The sequence below is a fragment of the Chamaea fasciata genome, unplaced genomic scaffold (genome assembly GCF_029207755.1).
Source record: "Chamaea fasciata isolate MVZ Bird 193981 ecotype frontalis unplaced genomic scaffold, bChaFas1.0.hap1 SCAF_5, whole genome shotgun sequence".
NCBI classification, from domain to species: Eukaryota; Metazoa; Chordata; class Aves; order Passeriformes; family Sylviidae; genus Chamaea; species Chamaea fasciata.
In genome coordinates, this window is record NW_027094090.1 from 18,167,857 (window position 1) to 18,195,025 (window position 27,169).

At 35.6% G+C, this 27,169-nt stretch overlaps 1 protein-coding gene across 9 annotated transcripts in view; it reads right to left on the reverse strand.

The window, feature by feature from the left end:
* BRD1 (bromodomain containing 1) overlaps positions 1 to 27,169 on the reverse strand; it is a 68,211-nt gene that overhangs the window by 15,863 nt on the left and 25,179 nt on the right. For 6 of the 9 annotated variants that reach the window (XM_066182945.1, XM_066182943.1, XM_066182942.1 and 3 more), the window contains 6 exons: positions 24,568 to 24,724; positions 18,387 to 18,518; positions 15,209 to 15,337; positions 13,974 to 14,286; positions 12,931 to 13,191; positions 9,226 to 9,714 (listed from right to left, as the gene is read on the reverse strand). In XM_066182945.1, the coding sequence (XP_066039042.1) occupies positions 9,226 to 9,714; positions 12,931 to 13,191; positions 13,974 to 14,286; positions 15,209 to 15,337; positions 18,387 to 18,518; positions 24,568 to 24,724 (1,481 nt within the window). The remainder of the gene's footprint in view (positions 1 to 9,225; positions 9,715 to 12,930; positions 13,192 to 13,973; positions 14,287 to 15,208; positions 15,338 to 18,386; positions 18,519 to 24,567; positions 24,725 to 27,169) is intronic. The other 3 variants (XM_066182948.1, XM_066182947.1, XM_066182950.1) reach the window with 2 other exon arrangements.

Below are 27,169 nucleotides of genomic sequence, written 5' to 3' on the forward strand. Positions count from 1 at the left end.
AAGGGACAATCTAAGTAAGTTTCACTTTGATTCAGGCCTCTTTCTTAAAAAAAGAAAATACTGAAAGTCATTGAAAACACAGAATACAACCTCCATGTGCATGATATGCATCAAGAACACAATTTAGAAATGTATCTAAAAATACCTCCAGTAAGAGTAAGAAGGGGGATGTCAGTGATTTAGGGGGATTTACATAGACAGATAAGCACACACAGGATAACAGAATACTTGATGGTAATAAATCATTAAAGTTACTGTATTCTTAAAAACGCAAACCTTGGAAATGGGCAGACTGCAGAACCAGGAGGGCATCCACTAAGTTTTTTTGGTTTTTTCAGAAGTAAGGGCCTAAGACCCTAAGAGTAACCCTTTAAATGTTACATCAAACAGTAAATTCTAGAGTGCAGTAGGAGTATTAAACACAATTCTTCTTTTCAGAATACTCAGATGAATATCAGAGCACATCAAAGCTTCCAGAGCTTAAAACAGTCTGTAATATGCACACAAAATAGAAGCCGGTTACTCAAAGACTACAAAGCCTGGTGTGAAGAGTCCCTTTGGAAATAAAGCTTTTGAAACTTGCTTAAAACTTGGTGATCACTAAAGACAGCAAAGACAGCTCAATGAGCCCATGATGTGGTACCTACACACTAAACAGCAGCACCTTTCAAGATCCTAACCAGGAAATGTTAAGCTTTAAAGGTTTAGGTGACAGAGAACAAATGCAGTTTGGTGGCTCAATGAACGGCCTGTTTGATGTATTCCAAAAGAATGCCAAAGAATTCATCTTGTAACTACTAATTTTCTTCAAATCTGAGAATAAGAAGTGTCTCTGGAAAATCAGATTAGACTCTGATACAACAGCAAAATCAGATTTACATGACAGAAAGGAAAACTAATCAGCACCTAATAACTACAGCTTCCGTAAGATAAGGATCATATGTTGCTCTGCACTACAACAGGATCTCTGTACTGTAGGATGATTGTTCAAGGCATTTTAAAATATGCAAGTGGGAGGCAACCTTAGTGAAGGAGTTAGAAAACACTCCAGAAAATCCTGAAACAAAAAAAAGAGATGTTTAAATTTTTTAAACATTTTCCATTTGAAGAGTTTTACTTTCTCACCTACAAAATTCTGATGTAAGTTAAAAAATCTTACGAGATTTCTTAAAGACTTAAATCAATACATGTTATTTTCAATTGCAACTTACATAATGAAAAAGCATGATAATTATTTATCAATATACTGCACAAAAGTCCTAGTGCCTAACACTTTTTCAGAGCAGCCCAGCAGGAGCTACACCTACAAAGAAAGGTTACTCCCTTTCCTAAATTGAGCTGTTCCTGAATGGAACTAACTTTTGGAAATTACTATCTACAGGATTTTACAGAGAGCTTTTATCAACACAGTTTTTTCTTCATTCATAGTAAGGGTTTCCCTGTAATTGTGAGAACACAGGTTTTGGGTATGGTATCCAAAGAAAAGGAAACAGATGGACAGAGAACTCCAGAGCTCTCCTATGTAAGCAGGAGAGCAATCCTATTCTATTAAAAATAAATCATTTAGCGTTTATTTGCCTTCTACAGCAAATTTAGGACAACTGGTTCATAATTTGTTCCTCTTTCTAGAATAGAGAAAACGAAACTGAAGTTGCTACTCGAAAGAGAGATCAAGGCAGAGATCTGCCACTCCTGAGATGACATACAGAACACAACAGTAAACTGCAAATCTTCCAATTACTTCAGTAATCATCAAGTTACACAGCTGCATTCCCAGTCCTAATTTTCCAGGTCTTTTTTTACCTTGAGAGGTACTTCATGCAGGGAGATTAAAACTTCATGTTATTCAGTATAAAAGATCCAGAGCTTTACAGCCTTCTTCTATGATAGCTTGCAGGGTACTTGAGGAAGTGCATGACCTGAATCCTTTGAGACTGAAACATCATAGTAAAAAATTATTCCAGCCTAGCAAAAATTAACAGTGCTTGCTATCCTAAGATTGTCTTCCTGGCTTTATTGACAGGAGCTGGAAAGACCAAATGAGATGTTTCATTGCTCATGCAGTCAACCTGACAGTGCTTGAAGCATCATCAAGTGAAGACAACCAAGACCTATTAAATACCAGCGCAGCTTTGCTATTTTTATAGGCAAAACTGAACAAGAGTTAAAAGAAGGCTGACTTGCACGTTCGTACCTTTGTGTCTAATCGGATGGATCTACAGCTGGTATTTTCCCCTCAGACCTAAAGTACTTTCATCTTCAACACAGAATTTTTTTAGAGAACTCAGGAGTTAGCCATGCTTATCAGCTGAACATTAGTTCTCAGTATTGGCTTTTGTCTCCACTTTTTTCCAATGCCATGCTGTTAGGAAGTAATTTCTGAGCATTATTACAGCTTTGAAGGGATGGGAAAAAGGAAAAGTCAAGGAAGAAATAGAATAAAAGGAAGGAGAAGAGAAAATGAAATCAAAGTGGGAGCATTACCACATTAAGCATAGCATGGCCTGTCAAACTGACAGCATGACCAATGACCGCTGTTCTGGTAGCAACAAAACAAAGCAACTTTGCTTCAATTTTACCCATTCTTGAGTATTACATGTTTCTTTGTATGGGGTATCTTCTTAATGTGTACACTTCCCCTGTGCACGCCAAAGAAATTACATCTGGGTACTACAATGACAAACACAGTAAAGAGCTATTCAATTAAAACTACCCCCAAATACTTGACTGTGCGTATGACAGTGGCAAGTTCATGAGACCATAATTACTCTTCATGAAGGATGTTCCTCTGTGCATGCAAATACATAATCTAATGTAATCTCACTGAGTGGAAAAAGGGGAAAAGGAAAAAAAAAAACCCCACTACAAACCACAAATCCACACACAAACCTTCACTGAGAGACATTAATCTGCTGTCACTCATACTGTGTAAACTGTCCCGCTCTCTCCACTCACAGCAGAATGGGCCATAAGCGACTGGTGCTTTTGCCCGCCAGGTTCAGTGCCTGACACTGCGTGTTGGAGTCACTGAATTAATCTTTTCTATTGTCCACCTCTTAAATCAGACCAGTGAGTGAGTATGTGGTGGTTGGTCCAGATAACCTTTAAAGGCCCCTTCCAACCCAAACTAGTCTATGATGTTCCAAACAGGTCAGCTGATTTGATCCACTTTGATCCACTGTATGTCTGATAAGAGGGGACTTCAGCCTGTGAATTTGAAGGTAGGTCATCTATACTCAGCCCCAGCACCACGGCAAGTGTCTTCTTAAATAAATTAAGAACACACTTCTAAAAAGTATAGTGTGAATCTCCAAATTCACTAACTTCTTAAGTATTTTCAATAAATCCCACAGTTCTGTTTACCATCTGCACCACACAGAAAAAAATAGTCTCAAATGTCACAGATGAAGCACATAGCAGATTATGATATTTAATTTTTTAGAAAGACAAACCTAGGCCAAGAACTAAGTATTAAAAAAAAAAGAAAAAAAAAAGACCCCCCCCCAAATAAAAACAAAACAAAACAAACCCCAAAAAAACTCAAAAAACAAAAAAAATCACCACAACCAAACAAACACGAAACAAAAAACCCCTAAAAAACTAGTACCAGAACACAGTAAACCACAATTCCTACAGCATCAAGAAAAACACAATAGCTTCTAAAAATATTTGTTTTGGTTATAATCATCTTAGAAAACTCGGCAATTATACGTTGGGTGCTAATGAGTAATATTTTAAAAGAACCAAAAAGACATCACTTTCAAAGAAATTAACTAGAAAAAAGTCCAGAATACTAGTGTATAATGCATGCACACACCTCACAAGCCTTGAAAAAAGCACTAAGTTGCCATTTATCCAGGTGTTCATCAACCCACTGACATCCTCAACTATGTTGCTCAAAATTCCCCCTATTTTAATAACATAAATCAAGAAATAGGAAAAAGAGTTTTCATAGTCAGGAAGTTAATACTATGATTATTTACATGAAAGAAAACCAGAAAGAACATTTAGTTTCTTAAAAGCCATTGCAAATGTTGATTGGCATAAAATAGTTTCCCCTCCCATCTTTCTGCCTTAGGCACTTATTTTATTCTAGGTGTATTACAAAAACTCTCCCCTAGCTCTAATAATGCTCCCAGAAATTAAACTGGCAGAAATTTTCATAGGACTGGCAGAATTCCTGTCAAAAGTCTGAGTGGGACAAAAAGAAATTAAGAAATGCAGAGGGGTTCTTTCTTTTTTTTTTTCATCCTCCTAATTTCTCTCCTTATTTTGCTTTATTTTCTTAGCATATGGTCTTATATTTCCCAGTGGCCAATCAACCAACTAGAAAACCAATTAACCAAACTTATCCTGACAACTCAACAGTCAGACTCCTGTAGTCCCCGTGTCTCTACACTGACAAATTTAACAATCCAAGGAATAACTCCTTTTAGGCCTTACCAAACTCCAATACTTTGTTTGCAAATTCACCTTATAATGTTTTATGTTTCCAAACCTCCTGCAGTCAGGCAGCTAAAGTTCTTGGACAACATTAAGTGAACAAATAACTAAATTTCAAATCAGACTTCACATGAAACAATCACTATGCATTTAAACACAACAAACCAGGACTGTGGATCTGTCAATAGATTCAGTCAAATTGTTGCACTTGATTAATGAATATTTTATATATATTATATATATATTATATATATATATACACACACACACACACACACACACGTACTATCATTCCTGTCTATGCTGACCAGGAGAGAAATTATACCAATTTGTTGGGTTTTTATGCTGTGGAACCCTTATTTGAGTTTTTATTATTTACTTCGAGGACATAAGTTTCTTAGATAAGCATGTTTTAGTTTCACTTCCTCTATTTAGTGAATGGTAACTGAATGGTGTACCTATGAAGCTTGACTTCTAGCCAAACTGGCCTGTGTTCCAGAGAGGCAAAGATTCAACAGAAATCAAGTACTCAAGAATTAAAAAAATAAACAGTGTTCCATTTCACTCCAGACAAAGTCTACCCCTATCATATCAAATTAAGTAGTAGCGGTTCTCACTATAATATTAAATTCCATCAAAGGCAAATGAATTCATATATGGGTTACTTGCCATCATTCTGCAGGAATGCACCAGAACCAAAATCTGCCCAATATTTACTAACAGATTTAATATGAAATCTTTGTTGTGCACTCATAACTGCATGTGAAGTATGTATTAAGAAATGTTAAATTCCCCCCTCTGTGCTTTTTACTGTGTGAATATTCTACTTCAGTGATCCATATTCTAAATACTCGTTTACATGTGTTTCAGTATCTTGAGAAAATCTGTGTAGCTGGAAGCAGAAGTAAATTATATACTTCACCGAAATTTTCTACTACTGCATTTGGACAAGAAATAATAGAAACACAAAATACTGCACTGTAATAGTCACTATCTGAAATCCTGATTCTATGGTAAGTTACAGTGGTTTTTTTAGGATAGTGTATTTTAAATACTTAGTTCCTATTTAAAATAAGGAGTACTGTAACAGTAACTGTGAATTATTAATCTAAATTTATGAAAGCTTAGGGATGATGAATAACACCAAGTACACAGGCAAATTTCATCTCATCATAATCTAGCATTTTACAATGTTAAAAAAGGTTTCTTAAAATAGTAATTTGTTCCATCTGCTGTCTTACTTATACACAACTGATACAGGCAGATTTTTAATGGTCAGTAAAATCTACCTTCTGTCCATTAATGTTTCATTTTTCTCTGATGTAATAACTGCACAAAATACTTCTCTGACAAAAAGGATTCAGCTTGGTAACAAAAGAGCAAGGTAAGTATACAATGGGTATTTTGAAAAGGTCATTGAACTTGTCACAGTTAAGACTGGACATGCCCAACCTTCAAGAATCATACATCAATCTCTGATGACATCAAAATTTCCTAAGCAAACCAAAAATCTTCTTTAGGAAATTGTTGCTAGATACCATGTGAAGCAAACCCAAAATACATCAAGTATGTATAAGAAATTTTTGAACACGTCTCCACTATGCAGCTGTCTTTTTCTACATAGCAACTACAAAGACTGATGTACTCTGTGAATGTCCTAGTAGAGCAGTAGAAAATTTAAATTTAAGATTACTCTATACTCCTGCTTCACGTATTTTAAAGATTCCCATATGAAAGGTCAGAGTATTGAAATGAACTGCTTTCAGTCCTCCGTGAAAGTTAACTCATGTTGTTCAATACTTCCCTATTTCTGAAAAAGAGCTGGCATCTTAGTAATCTTGTGTATAAAAACCAACAGCATGTGGGACACCACACTTACAAAGGAGTGTGTCAGCGGATCCTATAAGTCTTTCTTGAAAATTACTGGAAAAACATCAACCTCAAATGTAAGTCAAGAGAGCACAATAAAAGCAGTCTATAAGAATAATGAAACAACCAGGCAGGTGTGGTTTTACTCAACCAAATAAACTTTTAGAGTCTTCCTCTGAGCTTCATCATGTAAGAATACCGGAGTGCCAAGAAAGGGGGAAACACTGAGGAGACTGAAGAGTGAGGGACAGAAACAAGACATCCTTAAATAATGTCAAAAACCCTCATACTGGCTATGAATAGGTAAGAAAGAAAAAATATATGACAGCACAGCTCTTGACAACTTAAAAATTTTAATGCTTTGTATATTAAGGAAAGTTCTTCTAATGATTTTTCTGTATTCAGCAAAATTAAGGATAGTTAATATTCACACCATTCAAAGAAAACTGAGCAACAATAATTCAGTTTCAACTGCAGGGATTTCCCAGAAAGCTGCTAACTCATGTCAATTCACACAAGAAGCCTGTTGCATGCCTTTTCCTATGACTGGATGGCTTTGGAAGGAAAAGCTCTGCTGGATTCTACTGAATAAAAACATTTTTACCTACAGCATGAGAATAAATTTTGTAAAAAATAACCAAACGGAAAGAATGTACTACTGTATACATTACCTAATGCATTTTTATCATAACACAGACATCTGCATGAATCAATACCAGCTGCATACACAAAAAAATCTCAACTGTTTTTAAATCTTGGTAAGTATCTGACATTTGTGCTGGTTTCCTGCTGACCTGTAGCTCAAGATAGCTGCCAACTGCAAATTGTTTAAATTAGTGTGGACACACAAATTTGAAAATAACATGAGGAATAAAATTTCCTGTGTGAAAGCAAAATGTTTGGTTGCAAACAGGAAGACTAATCAAAGGAATAAGATCTGATAAACTTCCACATCTGTATGAACCATATATGCTTAAAACACAAGACACTATTCAAGCATAGCTAGAGCATTTTCAGGTGAATATTCATTGGCTAAACTGTTTCAATTCACTCTCCTTGAACAACTACAAATTCTAACTATAAACATCCCCTAAGTATTAGTTGTACACAAGTTTAAATCCCCTTATTTTTACCAGCTTCAGGAAGAGACTATATAATTTTGTTTTAAAATAACAATAGAAAACCTTTTAACTTCTGGATTTTGTTCCTGGAACTGGGCTGTTAGTTTTGAAGATAATCAAAAGCATATTTGCTTTACATACACTTAACCCCACAGAGGGAAAGAAAAATGGCTGAATTTAAATGCATTCAGAAATCTGGTGGGTTTTGGTTTTGTTGCTACCTTTTAAGAATTAAGTTTGTTTTCTTACAAAATAAAAACCTTTTTTTTCCCTTAAAGAAAAAACTCACAATGTTTAACATAAAAATTTCATGAATTGGTACTAATTCCTGGTGTGATCTAGCACAAAATGATGCACTGTGTGTGATAAAATTCAATCTATATATCGGTACATAATGAAATTATCAAGATTATAAACTTGCAAATTAGGATATTTGGAAACCAAAGCTTTTTATATTATTAATAAAGATTAACTCATTTCTATTATCACACTGCCTTCCCTTGGTACTTACTTCAGAACCAAAGTACCAGATCAAATTTGCATGATCTTTCCAAGCTGTCAGGAAAATGAATGGAAGCTGGGGCTTTCCATGCAGGCAAACCAAACAAAACCCCAAGAATATAAATAAAAGATAACTCCCCTTGTAAATCTTACGGACTGTTTTCTCCTGCTATGATTCCAGCATTAGAATCACTACTGTCCTAACCTGATCACTCAAAAAGACCCCAGCCAACCAACCAATTAAAAAAAGCACACCAGCGCACACCCAAAAAAATCCTGTTATTCAAAACAAAAAAATTCCCACCGAACAAAAATGAAACAACCTAAAAATCAACAACACTTCCCTTTCCCCCAAATAAACCCCCATCTCCCCCAGCTTTTGGAGCACATCTTCACACCTAATGTTCAAATTAAACTTCTATCGCTTGCATTCAAAGAGACAAAATCCTCACATGCTGTTTTGATACCTGCATAAGGGTCCCAACATGACAACAAAACAGAGTATTTACTTCAAAGGTAATACAAAAGTCATAGCAACGGCCATGGATGACATTGAGGAAATATCTCTATGCAATTTCCTCATGCTGCTTTTCTTCCTCAAAGGTATATTTGAACTTCTCAAATAAATAGAACTATGGTGTGCTAAGAAAAGATATAATTAATGTATTGAGCTGTTCTGCACTAACGTATCAAGATAGCATTTTCTTTAAAATATCCTTTAAAGAAGTCTCATTAAGAGCATAATCTTACCTTCAACTCAACTTAAAGTGCACAGACTAAAGAAAAAAACCACACGAAGTGTCATTATCCACTGGGATTTTAACACTTCCATAACGTACATGGATATACAAAGTGCCTCATACACAGTCATCAGTTTCATAATGTAAAAATATGCTTGGAGTAATACTCAGCAAAATGAAGTCACACATGGCACAAGTATTTTTCATGCTCCTGCTTACAAGCCCTCTTATTTTTGCCATGGAATGACAAGTTTCCATGTAATTTAACAGGGAATTTGCAAAAAGCAGCCGATTCATCTTTCCTACAGGTTTCATATACACCCAGATGTGTCATCAAGAAACTAAAGAACCCAAACTTGGTTCAATAAGTCTAATTGTCAAGGGCCAACACAAAAATGAGTAATAATTTTCTGAACAGTAACTACTCAACTGTGAGGACAACCTGTTTCAAGTGCTAAAATTTGAAGATTAACAATCACATGTACTTAAAAATTAACAGGTATGTTAACTTTCCAGATGCATCCATTCAAATAAGTTTTGTAAACATTTACCTGTATCCAAGCGCTTTACAGGGGACTCATCATCAACCTCAGAATCTCCACATGCACTCCTTGATCTTTTCCTTGGGTGCAGAAGTGTCTCCAACCTTGGAAGGACTACAGACAAAAAGGTTTTGGTCCCTAGCTGTGGAGAAGTTGGCTGGGTTTCAGTGTTCTTTGCAGACTTTTGGGGGCTTATACTTTTCGATTTGCAGAAGAGAATGGATGTACGTCTGTTTACATCAGTTGATGACTCAGCTACAGCAGAAACAGTCGACTCATTGAGATTACTGTCAAGTAAGTGTTCTGGAGTGTGTCCATTTATTTCTTTCTGAATGGAAGTACTATATAATTCATTATCAAATTTTACTCTTTTGTAAAGCTTACTCTGCTCTGGATTGAGTTCTACTGGTTTGAGGGTTGGTGGTTCTGAATTAGTCTCCAAGTTTGAAGGAAGAGGTAATGCATCTGATGGTTCAAGTTTAGGGGGAGATTTATCTCCTGAAAAAATTATAAATAGAATGTGATTTTTGAAAACCTGTAGTTATAAAGTCTATTATAAAACTCACTATAAATGTGCAGCCCACCAAATAAATTGTTGTCTGGAAACAAAGCATAACATTTTAAAACCAAAACTTGTCTAGCAACAATCTATCCTAGTTAGTAGTTCCTACTTTTATACTGGGAATGTAACAGGGGTAGAAAAGAAGATGTCTATAGCTGGTGTTAACAATTTATACCTGGATAAGTACTTTCTTCTTCTCATGCAGTTATGTTAGTTTCATTAACTAAAAACTACAAAATCTATTTTTGTCATTAGAAAGTTGGGGTGGTGGATGATTATCTGTTAAATGCAATTATACTGCCATTCAAGTAAAAATTTTGATAATATACATTTTTATCTATTTCACCTTATCAGTATTTACCTTACCTGCCTGTGAAAAATTTTATCAGCTAACCAATAAAAAAAAGTACTTGCAAGCTGTTCTATTTGAGTGAACTAAAATGTGTTACAAAATCTACACAAGGGCATGATTTATAAAGCTTTTTTACAGTTCTGACCAGAAGTTTCATCTATCAAAAAAAAAAACCAACGTAATAAAAATGGGGAAGAAAAACCCAACACCCACAAAATCTTGCAGCTTGATTATAGTCTCTAGTTGACAAATAACACACTTGATAATGCAGATTTGATATGAGAAACCAGAAAAACCACCCTCTACCACTTTTCTCCTGGCCCCTTCCCCCCACATTTTAATTTTTTTTTAATATGATCATGTCCCACTCAATTCCACTAAATCCATGCTGGGAAAAGACAACAGAGATATGACAGTGAGTGTATAAGAGTATTTTCAGTTTCTCTTCACAAGTAATGGGAAAGAAAAGAAACATTGTGCTATTGCAGCATTCCCTAACACATAAAAGGATGTCCTAACCCATAATTATCAACTCAAAAAGATGTTAAAATCTTTCTAGCTTCCAAAAGAATCTTTCAAAATATAAGAAAGGAAATACTTATTCTAGAATAACTGTATAACCCTAATGTACTATTTATGCCATCACATAAAATACTTAAACTTAGTTAAATTTTCTATGCCACTGGAAGAAAGGCGTAAAACCCCCAAATGTTTAAGTCCTGTACTTGCAGTTTATTTTGTTTGGTTTTGGCCCAGCAATGTTTACTTGGAAATCAATGATTTCTAGGTGCAAAAAAATCTTTACCCTGCTGTTTAAGGTTTAATTAAACAATACCATAGTTCATATTAAAAATACCTGTTTTTAAAATACAGCATGACTGTGCTTCATCATTTGAAGGCACACAGGTATTAGAATTGGTAACTAATATTTGAGGAAGACCACAGAATGAAATGTACAGTCAGATAAGTAGATTTAATCTACCAGCCATTTAAAAATCCTGTATGTTAGAATCTCCAAGGTGGCTTTCTTGGTGAACAAATTCTGATTTTCTTACAACTAATTAAAAAACATTCATAGGTAGATTAAAGAACATAAAACCACTTGAGAATTATTTAGAAATAAACCCTAAATTTCAAGGGGTTATTCTGGTACTGCATTTTTCACATGATCAAAGACTGGAAATAGAATTGCAAGGGGGTAAGTCACAGTTCTATCAAAGTCAGCTCCTGCAGATCCTGGGCACAGGCTTTTAATACTTTTTTTATCTTTTTTTGGGCAATTTTTTTTCTTTATTCTTTGATGCACCTTCCATTTGAGAACTGAAATTTGAACTAATTATTATTACTCTCCACTAGATCAGAATCATAACAACTATACCAATCAACCCTGGATTGTGCCTTTCATCATGTTTTTTTTCTTAAAGCATACTGTAAATACAAGAAAACCACTACTGCTTACTTTGGAGGACTTTTTTCACAAAAAAATAGCTGAAGCGAAAGGCTGAAGCATACAAAATGTTAAGCTACAAATAAAAAAAGTTGTGGATTCATTAGGTGCTAAACCCCACATTCCTAAAGAACTATATTTAATACCACCATCACTTGAAGATTAAAAAATACCCAAATTTTAAAAACCCAAACTATTAAACATTTTGGGAACACTTAAAAGCCTCAGAAGAAGATAATGTGCTGATTCATGTACACTTTTTCTACCAATGCTCAAATCTCCAGCAAGTTCTGTGTTTGGAATTAACACTGAGTTGCTGTTTGAATGGCAGTTAAGGACAATCGTTTTATTGACTTCACCTTTCAAAAATCTTGACAGCATCAAGCCACAACAAATAGAGACTATTTTATCTATTACCATGCTTCCACTTTCTCCTGAGCTCTTTCCTCCTCCTACTCCATGCACTAGTTCAGAAATGAAACACATCCCTAACTTTCCTAAAGAAAAAAGTTTAGTTTCTCAGAACTAATACGGAAAAAAAGTCAACAGAATTCTTATCTGAGTGACAGATTTTCTTTGCATCATTTAAAAATGAGCAAAAAACCCCTCAGAAACTCATTTAAAAGCTAAAAATGCAAATACGATATTTAATTAAAATATGCAGTTAGTCCTTCCAGCACACTGCTCTCATTGAAATCAATGGCAATTAGCCAAGAGTAGACACTGTTCTGAGACAAATGTTTTGAGGAGGGAAGAGAAGCAAAAGGGGAAGAACTGAGCAGTTATGGCTGACTTGCTTCTACAACGTGAAATTTGTTAAGTCTTATCAATAGTTAGCTTTATTTAAAATAGAAAAATAAGTGAACCACCCCAAAGCCTGCCCACCCTCCTCCCTAAAGCCTGGAGTAGTGAATAAAAAAGGCTACAAGCACAGTACAACAGCCAGAGTCTTCACTACCATTGACCTAGGCACACACGATCCCTAATACACATTTTGACATTTAAGTATATTTCCAAAAGTACAAAGGTATTTTCCACTCAGGCATTTCTGACTGCTTTTTGTATGAGATTGCTTGCACTTTCCTTTATAACATATGATTTTTTGAAACCTTGCTACCATGAAAAGTAATGGAGGAAGGTTTTTTTAAGAAGATCATTCTACTCTTAAAATACTTGTTGCGATAAAGCAGCTACATTCATATTTTAAAAATATTATATTAATTTTAAAATCAGTATTTAAAACTTAATTCATATTAATTTATCAAATTCTTTAATTCACACTATTATTCACATCAGAGCACCTGACTGAAGCAGTTCAGAACAGAACTCATTTAACCTGGTTTACAATCTTACCTTCTTCTTCTCCATCTTGTTCTAATGCTGCACTTTCTTCTTCAAAACTTCCAATACCTGATTCTATTTGAGGAGCTTGGTTGTGTTGTTGACTGAGTTTGTTGCGAATAATGCTGATTTCTTTCTTTAACAGCTTTGCTCTTTTGCTCCTTGATCCGCTGGATTTCATTGCACAGGTGAGATCAAGTTTTTCTAGCAGCTCTCTCAGCTGTTCTTCCAAGGACATGTGTGCTCTGTTTGCAGGATTCAGTAACCTATCCACTGAAGTCAAAATACGTACAATTGAAAACGTGTTAGCATTTCCCAGAATGTTTCTCAGAATAGTAATACCAACAGGAGGAAAAAAATTGAATTGGCATGCCAAAAAAAAAAACCCAAAACAACCCTGTCAAAAACCTATTTAGATTATGGTCAGAAATGTTGAAGTTAATTCCTACAATATATTTACTCTTTTTCTTAATCAGCATTTTGTTCAAAAAAACTAGGTAGTAGAGTCAAGAAGTACAAGGTGAGAAGGAAGACATAATTAATCTTTTCCACTCTAACAGATGAATTCCTTCTTGTTGAAGAAAAGGACAAAACTATAGTTATAAAAGAAATATGTTAATGATTCTCCTGCACTGCCAGACCTTAGAAACTCACATGTATGTCAAAAAAAAAATTTAATTCCCAGTATTACAAACATGCTTGATTTTTTGAGTAGGTCATTTAGGAACATGCTGAAGTTTATAAACACTGGTATTACTTTTCCATGCCTTTCAAACATAAACAATCATGTGAAAGAAAGCACTCAAAAACTTTTTCCACCTAAATTGTTGTATTAGGCTCTGACACTGCCAAAATCAGAATCCAGACAGCACTTACGTGTAATGACAAATCTGGTAGAATAGAAACACCAGAACTCTTTCAAGCAATGTTTTTAATGGAGGGTGGGAAATCTAGTTAGCAAACCGAACAGCAACAGTCCTGAACATCTGTATGGAACATACACACTGTGTGCAATGAAAAATGCAACTTTCAAAAATAATTGAGAAACATCTTACCATCTTCCCAAGAGAAAGGCTGGGGTGACTCAAGTTTAGGCCGTTCTGATAAGTGCATTCCAGTTTCATTGTTATAACCAATTCCTTCAGCATCTCGCCTGGCTTGCCTGAGAACCACACCTCCTTGATCTCTTAACCGCACTGCAGCTCTATAAAATATTGTATCTTTTGCGTTGTATTTCATACAGTTATCTATGATCAGATTGAAGTCTTCTTCAAACTCAGTGAGGTTTTTATAGCCTTGAGCTTCTAACCGTTTTCGCATGGTAGAGAAATCCATAGGATGTTTAATATGATCCAAATAGTCTGGAACCTTTGAACAAATATTTAAAACACAAATGGATAAAACTGTCTTATTACAGACCAAGTAACATTAGTTACTAACTGATACACTTTTCAAACATACTTTTTAACACCTCAATACGAGAAATTAAAAATGTAACTTCAAATTGCACATCTTGATGTTGCAAACACTTGCATGCCAACAGAAGTTTACATATTACAATATTCTGCATCTAAGGTAACAAGTTTGATCTCTACTAAGAGATGCTGAAACTAGTTTTTCTTGGGAATTCTGTGGTTTTATGTACTCCTACTTCCAGGCAATGAGTGATAGGACTAGGGAAAACAGCCTCAAGTTACACCAGGGGCAGTTCAGGTTGTATATTAGGAGAGATTTCTACACTGAAAGGGTGGTAAAGAATTGAACAGGCTCCGCAGGGAAGTGGTCCGTCCATGGAAGTGCTCAAAACAAATGGGTGTGGTACTCCACAACATGGTTTAGTCGGCATGGTGGTATTAGGTCAAAGACTGGACTTGATGATCTTGGCAGTCTTCTTCAACTTTAGTGATTCTACATACAATAAACAGATGTGCATGCAGTATATGCACACACACACACGTATACTCTGTCTAGTTTCACCTTCAAGTAAGAACACAGTACCTGTATTGCAATTTTTGATATCCTTCGAATTTCCTTTACCAAAATCATCTTATTGAAAAGTATCAGTATGTACCCAACATTCCACACAAGTATTTCCCAGAAATTATTTTGGTATACAAACATAAAAAGGCTTTCATAGCAGCAAACCATAACTCATAATGTTAATTATAAGTAATCAGAATAGAGATTAAAAGGTAACACTGCTTCTAACTCTGCATATAATGACTTGTTTCTTGTACTTAAATGCCACCAAGCCACATGTAAACACGGGGAAACACAGCTGCAAACATACCTCTTTCAGGTTCACTGGCTGAGCAAATATACGAGCAGAATCCTTTTCCTGCAGCTGATCCAGAACTGATCGCAGAAGTACAGTGAATGGAATAAGCTGAAGTTCCATAGTAACCTGCTCAATCTTCACCTGAAGAAGTAACAGTTATCAACTGAGCATTCTTCATTAACATGTTGAATTAAAGTTGTTTAGCAGCAATAGTACAGTATTGTAGACAAGATATAAAATATCAACACATTTAAGTAAATGAGTTAAGTACTACTTTCAATATCATCAGTTGACATTTACATGACATAGGTTTTCAGCTAATGATTTTATAAGAAAAAATAATTCTCATTCCTTCAACTCCAGCTTCCCAGAACTCAAACTTGTATTTTATATGCAAGAATTTTGTTCCAATTTTAAATGTTTCTTTAAGATGCTGCATAATAACAGCTTCACAATTCAACAATAATGTGAAAATAGTAAGAATTTAAAAGTAACATTTCAGATTAAATTTCAGTTGTACTGCTATGTTCGAAGTTTAAAAAGAGAATCTGATTTATAGGCTACATAAGACCAAAACAAAGAGTAATTGGAAAGACAATGTTCTACATAAATTCCAAGAATATTATTTCCAAAAACAGAATCAACATCTTCAAATACTTAAATATCCTTTAGAATTTCTTTTTTTTTTTGACATTACTTTAATTCCTCTGCAGTTTAATTTAAAGGTCATTTAAAGAGTTACCAGCAATGAAGCAGTCTTGCTACGGCTTAAGTAAATTCTTAATGAAAGATTAAATATGTGTGTACATATATGTAATATAAACATGTAAATAAAGTATAAGTGAACACACATATGGAAAATACATGCACATAAATAATAATACATGTGTAAAGCAAGTGATAAGTGAACGCACATGGATGATGCCTAGAATTCCAGAAAGCACTCCAGAAGGACAATTTATATTAGCTTGCAATGAACACTCACAGTTTGCATAAGTGAAAATGAAATGGTGTTTTTACAAATAAAGACCATTAAAAACCCCTAAGTGCAAACATTTTGCATTCAGAATATTCATAAAAGATTTTATCTTTCCGCATTATCACTTCCTCAAATCTCTTCTCCTGGCAATGATAACTGTAGAATGCTCTAGCACTCCAGACGCAGCTTTTACTTTTGCTTTTTTTGTGACAGAAGGATAGAAGGGCTACTAAGTATAAGGACATGTATTGAGAAAACCTGAATAGATCCAATCATCTACAGTTGTTCAGAGATCAGTTTTTCCAAGTCTAAGGGAATGTCTTCTTAAATAATTTCTTTATACCAATGCACACAGCATGGGCAACAAACAGAACGAGCTGGAGGTCACAGTGCTGGTAGAGCTATGCCCTTATTTCCATTACTGAAATTTGGTGGGATGAATACCATGACTGGAGTGTGACTATGGATGGCTACAATCTGGTCAGAAGGGCCAAGAGCATACCAAGGGGCAGCAGGGTTGCCCTCTAAATTGAGAAATGAATATATTGCAAACAGTTGTCTCAAGAAAAGCCATGAGCAAGTTGAAAGCTTAGACAGCAAGGTGAGAGAAGGAACCCTGTGGCTGATATTTATTTCAGATCTAGGAGAGCCTATTGACAAAGCCTTATTCCTCCAGGCACTGTTTTTGCAGGCTCTTGCCCTGCTAGGGACTTCAACCACTCTGACATCTGGAAAAGTAGCACAAGCTGTAGGAGACTCCTGGAGTGCATTACGGATAACTTCACCAGGCAAAGCTTCCACACAGGGCACAAGGACGTGATTCAGGACAGCCAGCAGAGCCTCACCACGGGCAAGTCCTGCCTAAGCAACCTAGTGGCCTTCTATGATGGAGTAATTCTATCAGCAGACAAAGGAACATGTCATCTGTCTGAACTTCTCTAAGGCCTCTGACATGGTCCCCAACAACATCCCTCTCTCTAAAACTAAACTGAAGAGAGATGGATTCAATGGGTGGACTGTTCCATAGGTGAGGAATTGGCTGGATGGCTGCATCCAATGGCTTGGACTCTGGATGGAGATCAGTAATGAGTGGTGTCCCTCAGGGGTCTGTACTGGAACCAGTAGTGTTTAGTATTTTCCTCAATGACATAAGACCAAAGGATCAAGTGCACCCTCAACAAATCTGCAGATGACACCAAGATCGACTGTGCAGCTGACACACCTGAAAGCTAGGATCCCATCAAGACTCAGACAAGCTCAAGAAGTGGGCCCCATGGGAATCTCATGGGGTTCAACAAGGTTCAACAAGACCGGGGGTTCCAGGTCCTCCTGCACCTGGGTTGTGGCAACCCCGGTATCAGTATCAGCTGAGGGATGAACAGCTCCAGCCCTGTGAAGAACTTGAGAGTACTGGTGGATGAAAACCACAATATGAGTGCGCTTGCAGTGCGCACTTGCAGCCCAGAAAGTCAACTGTATCCAGGGTTGTACCTAAAGAAGTGTGGCCAGCAGGTCAAGGGAGGTGATTCTGTCCCTCTACTCTACCCTCATTTGGCCCCACCTGGACTGCTGCATCCAGCTCTGCAGCCCCCATCACAAGGGCATTAAGCTGTTGGAATCAGTCCAGAGGAGGGCCATAAATATGATCAGAGTGGAGCTCTCTTCTGAAGAAAGGATGAAATAGGGTTGTTCATCCTAGAGAATAGAGGGCCCAAGTGAGACTTTACTGCAGCCTCTCAGTACTTAAAGGGGGTTTATAAGAAACATGGGGACAAACTGATTAGCAGGGCCTGTAGGACAAGGGGTAACAGTTTTAAACCAAAAGAGGATAGGTGCAGACTAGATATAAGGAAGAATTTTTTTACAATGAGGGTGAAGCAGTGGAACAACAGGTTGCCCAGAGAGGTGGTAGATGCCTTTTTCCTGGAAAAATTAAATGTAAGATTGGATGGGGCTTTGAACAACCTGATCTAGTTGAAGATGTCCCTGTTCATTGAAGAGGGGTTGGACTATATGATCCTTGATGTTCCTTTCAACCCAAGCCATTCTATGATTCTATGAAAATTTTATATATTTTAAATAGTTTGAGTACACAGCATGCACATATGTCACTTGACCTTAAGGATTAAAAATGCAGCTGTTCTTCTACTGAAAATACCGTGTGTGAGAATACTTAAATTATCTTTCCTTCATGAAAGTTTCACCATTTACCTGTTCTCTTTTTAATTTTTCACGCTTACGTATAAGTTCTATCAATAATCGTGCTCTTTCAAGGTCATGGCGCAGCCTTTGCCAGTACTTCAATTTTTCTTTTAAGGCTTGCATTTCTTCATCATCTTCTCTCTAAGAAAAGAAATAATACGTTTTCATGAAATGAAAAATGCATACCTCTTTTTATAAGACTGTTCTATACAATTACAAAACGTATGCACACTACTGTCCTGTAGCTCATAAGCACTTGCTCATAAGCTTCATGAGCTTCATGCTGCAACAACAAAACCTGTGGTCAGGGTATCTTCCAGAGTTACTCAAGGGTGTAATTGAAAATAAAATCTAAACTAGAAAGCAATCCTATGACAATGGCTATTGACATCAGAAGAAGCAACACAGCAAACAGCAACCGAGAAATACAACAAGTTGCGAAATACAATACAGGATTTTCACACCAAAATCCAAACTAGGTGAACATCACCAGTTTCTTCAGAAACTCCAGCCCGGTAGAAACAAATTACTCATGTGGTCAACACAGTCCACCTCCCTCACACCCAGCAGAACTAGGACACACTCGTAACAAAACAGAGTAATTATGTCTTGTGAGGACAGGAAATGAGAAGCTGTTTATTAGATAATATAGCAACTTCAAATGGTACTGCACATGAATAATGCAGCAATACACCCTTTTGGAAAATGGAAGAAAGAATATAATTTACACATTTTTCAGAGTAAATAATGTTTAAATACTTGCACTATTTAGATTGACTTGTACATACAAAACCCAGAGTGTGCGTTTGCCTTTCTTTATTTTTCATAAAGAAAAGGGAGGACACTAGAATACTACTTACAGGATGCAAATGATACTGGTAATTCACCAGAAATGAGGCCATAAAGAAACTGAATTTCTGATATTAGTACCAAGTACACAAAAGAAACATCTGCTTTGGACAATTATTACATTTGAAAAATGAGTATTTTATAAAAGCATCTCTCAGAGATATCCAAAACTTTGCATGCTTGCCCATAACTAGAATAATGCATTTACACACTTGTTAAGTCCTCTTGGAGGGTGTTCTAAAAGCTAAAACAAAACCAGTAAATCCCTTCAGCTTCTATATAGAGAAGACAGAGAAATAAAGGAAAGTGTCTAAGCAGATGAACAACAAACAACATTACAAATTATTACACTGAAACCCATAAATTCCTGAAGAGAAGAATGATTTAGAAGCACCATAGGTCCTCCAAATGAAGTTTGTGCAATTTTTCAGATAGTCGGCTCTAAAAATAGATTTACAAAAGCTGGAAGCTTAAAAACATTACCTAATAGATTTGCCAGTGCTATAATTCTGTCATCTGCATTGTATTTTATTGCTTTATATACTTAGTAAAGGTAAAACTTAGTTGTCAAATCTCTGACTTCAATGTAGTTGAAAATACTTAAAATATCAACTATTTCTGCACTAGAATATAGCAACTGAAATAAGTTCTTTCCTCTTTTCAGTAAGAAAAAAAACTCAAAACACAACAAAAACAACAACCTAAAAACTGGAGCTAGAAACTTCCAGTTCCCTTTCCCTTAACTGCTGGGGTCAGAATAGTTCGAAGCAAATTCTGACCGAAAAGAATATTAATATTTTCAATAATTTTTAGTTCCTTAAATTCTCAAGAGACTCACTGAAATAAGAAGTCTGCACTGCCACTAACTGCTGCTCTCCTAAACCCCTTCATCTCTGAGTATAAACCTCAGGCATGGAAATGCAACCCAACTCTTAGCTGTACTATTTTTTCAGTTCTGCTGTTTTTCAGAACCAAAATTAAATCACCAGAAGTAGATGGCTTGTCCTCCCTTTGCTTGCAAACATTCAGGGCCTGCTCTTTTGCTCTATGTAACCACATAATTTAAGAAACTGGGGAACTGAGCTGGATGAAAGCTAAATCAACAAAGCGTACTAGTTCTAGGGTGGGTCAAGAAACTTCAATACAGCAAGAAAAAATAATGTTACAGCAGGTTTTAGGGTCGTTTATTAGACACTTAAGTATTTGGCAGAACCTCAAGGTGCAGTTGCACTCAAATAAAATAATTTTTTTTACCTGAATCATCTGTTTTACCAATTTCATTCCATATAACGCAAATACTTGTCAAACTGCAGATGTGATCCAAAATATCAAGAGCACCCTGTCTGCCTTTTTTTTTTCTGCACACATACATTACCTTTCTGAATGGCAGTCTGGCTTGGGGATTAATAGCAAGCCTCCAATTTTTTGACACTTTTATGCAAATTAATGCTGGCAGACAGTTTACAGCTTAATAGCTATGACAACTCTCCTTTGCCCTAACCTATTTATTATCTGACATACAACATACACCTTGATTAGATTAAAAGGTCCAGGCAAGTCGAAAAGAGCATGATGCACTGGTTTCCATCAACCAGTAAAAACTGAAGACAGAAAGTGTTCCTTTCAAAATTTTTAGCTTTCTGACATAGAAAGTTTCTCTTAACTTTCTGGTAGGAAAGTTCTTCTACCAAACCTTTCTTTCTACAACTGTCCTGAGAGCCACCACGTTTCCTTTGGCTGATGACACAAGAAATTCTCATATGGAGAGGAACTCTTCATCAGGAACTGTACTGATAAGACAAAGAACAATGAGTTCAATCTGGAAAAGAAATTTAGATTAGATATCAGGAAAAAAATCTTGACTGTGAGGGTGGAGAGACACTGGAACAGGCTGCCCAGAGAAGCTGTTAATGCCCCATACCTGACAGTGTTCAAAGTCAGGTTGGGTGGGGAACTGAGTAACCTGGTCCAGTGCAAGTTGTCCCTGTCCATGGCAGCAGGGTGGGAACTAGATGATCTTTAAGGAGCCTTCCACTCCAAACCTTTCTGTGAGTCTATGATTTTTCCAATGGACTTAGTTCTTGCTGAACATGGTGTTACCTAGAAAAGCTAAAACTTATACATTTACTAATACTGAGGGAAGAGGAAAACATTTTTAAGTCTACACAAAGAACATGCAGCAACTGAGAACTCATCTCACCATTAGTATGCTACCAGTGTCTCCATTCCAGCAGGAATACTGTCAGTGTAGCACAATATCCCTCCTTATGCTGGATGTGAATGTGAGAGAACAGCCTCACTCCTTACAGAGACTGTAACTTAATATGATACAAACAAAAAAAAATGACAGTGATGAAACTGGACCTTGATCAATATAATTAGTTTTATTAGCATGCTCTGCTGGACTTGTATGGGAATCAGGCAAAACCATTTAATGGTTGCAACTTGTGTTCTTAATGAAATCTTCAGTGCAGGCGTGACCTTAAGTCATTAGTACCTTCTTTATTTCTTCTAACAGTGGCTTTAAAATAACATCACTACAGCAGCAGTAAGCTTCTACACTTACATTTCATGCCTTATTTTCATTTAAGCATTCTTAAAGTTCAGGGAAAAACACCTAAAATAAAGAGGATGTAGATCTATTAGAGTATTCCAATACCGTTCCCCAATTTCTAGGTGGAGAGATAAGTGAGAGTATAAACCATTCTCTTACAGGGCTCCTTGTTTCTGCAAATGGTGGGTCAGCCCAGATCTTTTTGCCTGATTTAGAACCCTTAGACCTTAAAAATCATACCATAATCAAAATTTGAAACACATTTATTAGGAAGTAAGTCTAGCTCATGAAGTCCTCTCCCTTTGCCCAATTCGTTTTAGTAACTAAAGAGGGATCAAAATCAAAATCTACCACACATCCTGAAACCATTTTCAGGGTTTTGGTTCATCATTATAACACTTCTGTTTAAATAACAATTTTTAAAAAATCTGTATTATATCACTTTTTATATTTCTTTGATTAACTGAAAAATCTATGTAGGTTTCTTGATATTCTGACCTCTCACATAAAACAAAAAAAAATTTCCCATCTGGACTGAAATGAACAAAATGATCATACCTATCTAAAAATTTTTAAGGTGTTTTCACATCAGCTGTGCCATTGCTGTTTATTGTCTTGATTATAAATTGGTTTATACTTGGGAGTAACAAAATACATTAAATGCCTTGCAATTATGACTGATTTAATACATAGCTATTAAAGGTGCTATGGAAAAGACACAATGTCATGCACAGGACACCTGCTATTCACTGAAAAGCACTAACAACACATTTTACATCAACAGAAGCATTTAATACTCAGCTCACCTTGCAACTAGATTTTACTTTTTAAAAGAACAATCTTTTTAACAGACCAATACAGATTCCAATTTATTTACAATATATTATTTCCTTATTTAAGAATTGTTCTCAAATTAGAAAAAGAAATACTGTTTGTACTGAAGTGTAAACCGGCAACTGAATTTTAAAATGCTAGTATCAAAGGCCTATTTTATTTTAATCAAACATCAATTGTAATAATTTTATTCTCATAGTCATAATTTAAATATATAGAAAAGTTGCCCTCTTATCATGCCATCACAGAAGAAAACTGGACCGTGTAATTTTTCAGACACTAACAGTGGTCTAGTTCTATACTGCCACAATAGCACCACACTTCTGTGCTTTAGTATTTTAAAAGGACTCATTTAAAAAGAAGTTTAATATTTGAATAAATGAATTTCAACTATTATTAGGTAACAATAATTAGGTACACTGCCAGGTATCACTCTTCAGAAGCTCTCACACAGAAGTAAAAGACTAATCAAACTTCAAAATGGAGTAATACAGAAACAATGAAAACAAGATAAACAAGCGGTCAATTTATATTCAAAGTAGACTCCACCTAAAAGGAGGCCACATAAATGGAATTTGTGAATCTCAGCTATAAGGAAAGGCTGAGAGATCTTGAACTGTTTAGCCTGGAGAAGAAAAGGCTCAGGGGCAGAAATCTCACCAATAAACATAAATACCTGAAGGGAGGAGGCAAGAAGATGGAGCCAGGCTCCATTCAGTGGTGCCCAGTGACAATACAAGAGGCAATGGGCACAAAGTAAGAATGGACATCAGAAGACTTTTATTTTCTTTCTAAACTGTAAGGGTAACCAAGCACTGGCACAGCTACCCAGAGATGTTGTGGAGTTTCCACCCCTGGAGATACTCAAAAGCCAACTGGACACGGCGCTGGACAACCTGTTCTAAGTGGCCCTGCTTAAGCAGTGGGGTTGTACCAGATGACCTCCTTTCCAATCCCAATTACTCTGGAAATTATTAATTAGTTTTTCAATGACTTAATCAGCAAACAGAAATGCAATTTTAACAAAAATAACTGTTCCACTTCAGAGGGGGAAAAATTCAATTAAATACAAGTAAATTAATATAAAATTAATTCCTAAATTTTACATGCTATTTTACAGGAAGTCAAACACCAGGAGAATGGAAAGAACACAGCCACCTACACATTCCATTAAAAAACGTAACTGAGATGCAGTAAAAATTTCCGCATCATGATGCTTCACACCATTTCAAAGTCTACACACATGGATCCACACAATTGTGAAGTTTTAATTATTTTTGAAGCTATCCAGTAACTTGAAACCAAAACAGACCACCTGGAGTTCCCATTTTAAAGTCTTTCAGCAACTTATTCATAGGAGTGTACAACTAAACTCATGCTTGTCTACAATCCAACTTAACTGTGTCAAAAGCAAAACCAGAAGTTGAAACAGGTCTTTGAACTTCACCAACAACTTGCATTTTGTTATTACTGAACAAGGTGGGCAAAAAAGATCTGAATGTGAAAACTGTAAACTAGCTGTCTAACCCTTTGCCCTGCTAAAGTCCACTTTTTTTTTCAAGTGTCAAGTAAGACATTTGCTTTGCATCTTTTGATGAATATAAAATAACTTACTTTTATCTGACAGTACATTGAAGAATGAATTCCAAAAACCTACAACACTTACCAAAGAGTAATGGCATTATGATATCTGTGATGATAGTATTTTTGTGAAACACTTAAGCAAAACAGAAGAAAAAGTTGCAAGGTTTTTTTTTTAATCTCACATATTAAAAAGTAATAGATAATTCCCAACTGCCAATATAGGTAGTATCACTTCAGAATAAGGTAAAGAATTTATTCAGTCCTGAGTAAAACAAAGGTTTTGCTTTGTGCTAGGTCTCCTAATTTATTTTTTAGCTCAAAATAGAAAATGTCTGATTTCTTCTTGTAAGTAAAAAGTATGTCACATACCTGTTGTGTGTTTCTTTGTGACTGTAAACTGGATTGCAGTCTTCTCAAGAGTGGAACACCATTTCTAGACAGCCTTTTAAGCAACCAGTAACTGTGCACTCGTTCAACAAAATGCTTCTTTCGCTGAATGGCCACCTGATTCATAATCTTATTTAATCTAAAACACGGAAAAACTGATATTGTATTTTCACAGCAAAGCATAAAACATTTATCTATGGAAGTTAAGCATCATATATAAATATATGAATGTATATTGTAAAACCAGAAGTAATCACTATGCTACTAACTTCTTTCAGTAAGATCCCTGCTAGTACAATCATTTCTGAGCAGTAAATTACAACCAAATACATCGGCTTGACACTGCAGCTTCTACTAAACAGATTAAGATACTTTATAAAGCTAAAGGGAATCAATTTTTTTTGCAATCATTATTGGAAGAGCAATCCCAGATTAGGGCTGAGAATAAAGATTTATGTGCATTTCAGAATGATTTTCCCATTGAAAATAAAATCAGATAAAAAGCTCCAAATCACTATGAAAATCATCAGACTATTTGTTGCCATCTACAGAAAGAATTAGTAGTTTATTTTACAGACAACACATATTCAAACTTTTTGCATTAAAAAATGCAAGGAAAGTCTTGTATTACTCTATTAATATTAAATTTCTGACAAAATAACAAACAAAAAATATAAAACACAGGAACAGTTATTATTTTACACCACAAATACAGTGAAAATAACCAGACAGAGATGATGGTGAGGATGACATAAACAGTTCACCAAATATTTCAAACAAAATCAACCAGTATTTTCTCCAGAACTGCTTTTTAACAAATGTAAATATGCATATACTCATTTACAAATACTCAAGGAAAGTGCTTTATGAACATCACATACAACAATACTGATTCCTATTTTTCAAATAATGATATGTTAGATAGATGTCCAAGTCTCAAACACAACAGTGGCTTCTGAAAACATATTAAAAAGAAACTTTATCTGAAACAGATCTTCAGCTGTCTGTGCCTACAGTATCTTGAAATTACAGGAAAACAGAAGTTAGAAAAAGTTAATGGTTGTAAAGTGAAAAGATTTTCTCTTTCTGTGATAATGCTGGTATTTGTAACTGGTGGCAGCCCTTGCAAAATTAACACAAGACGCCCCAAGCCACCAACCCCCTGTATTGAAAGAGAGATGGTTCCTTCATTTGGGGGCAGGGGTGAGCTGGAAAGAGAGCTGGATATAAATCAGTTACAGAAAGGATAGTAACAATGAAAAAAGAAATCTGTTAACTCTTCACTCAGAATATTACTTCTACCCACAGCAAAACTCTACAATCAATAGTAGAGGGTTTATCACACATTCTCCAAAATTTAATACTAAACCAAGCAGATATTAACTCAAGAAGTGTCTGATTTGTAGAGCAGTACCATGAGACATTTAAACAAAAATCATGATTACATATGCATACTAATACTTTGCTGCTTTTTCCCTTTTTGTATTAGGAAGTAAGCAGTTTTGCAGGTGAGTGATAAAAGCCAAGTAGTCAAAACATCTAAGGAAAATGTCAAGTTAGAAGTAAGCACTGGGTAAAATGGTTTTTAAGAATATCTGGGAAAAATAAGTATTTTTCAGACTAAGACACACAAGTGAGTGTACTTTGGGTTCACCAAAGGTCATCTATCCCTGGGGTTTTTTGGACTGTGTAGAAGATAAAGTGCCATAGGTCTATTCAGTGCTACTAACGATAGCTGAAGTTTTCAGTCATCACCAGGTAAAGGCAGAGCAAACTCAGGTTTTCATTAAACCACAGTGCCATTGTGTCCTTCAGTTCCTCAATGACATTTTTTTTTAATTAATAACTAAGCTAGTTATGCATTCTTGAAAAATCCTAGCTTAATTTAAAGCTTAGAAGGTCTGCAGATGGACTTAAGACTGTCTTGTGTATCTTTCACTGGAAGGCAGATAGGCTCCACAAAGATTTACTCAATGCAGAACAGACATGATCCTACTAAACTTCAAACAACATAATTACAATTAATTATAGAATGCAATCAAAATCAAATAATTGTTTTCACAAATCTCTTTGAAATGGTAAAACCTACTGAACTGAGTCAAAAGAAGCACAGTCAAATACACAACTATTTGGAAAGATCAAAGAATCATAACATGAAGAAAGGTGCCTGGGCTTCATGCCCATCAGATGTGGCAAGACTAAGCAAATCTCTTTAACTACAGCTTTAAGTACATCTGCCAATTCACATAACGAACCATTCTATTCATATATAATTATAATAGTAGAGTGTTAAAAGAAGCTTAAGAAAGATGTTCACAAAAGACACTCTCGAACTTTCAAAATATAAATAAACAGAAGGTAATTTGGAGTGCAGAGACTACTTAACAAGGGGTTGGAAACTACTCATCTCTGCCTCCCCCTCTAAATTAAACGCAGTATTTAATTTAAACACACACAGGTAGCAGCTATGAACTTGTCAAAATACCAAGCTCTGAAACTCTTCCTGTGGCAGCTATCTACAGAGCCTTTACACGATGCACTTAGTGCTAGGATGTTACATCTGCTGTTAGACTCTAACAACCCA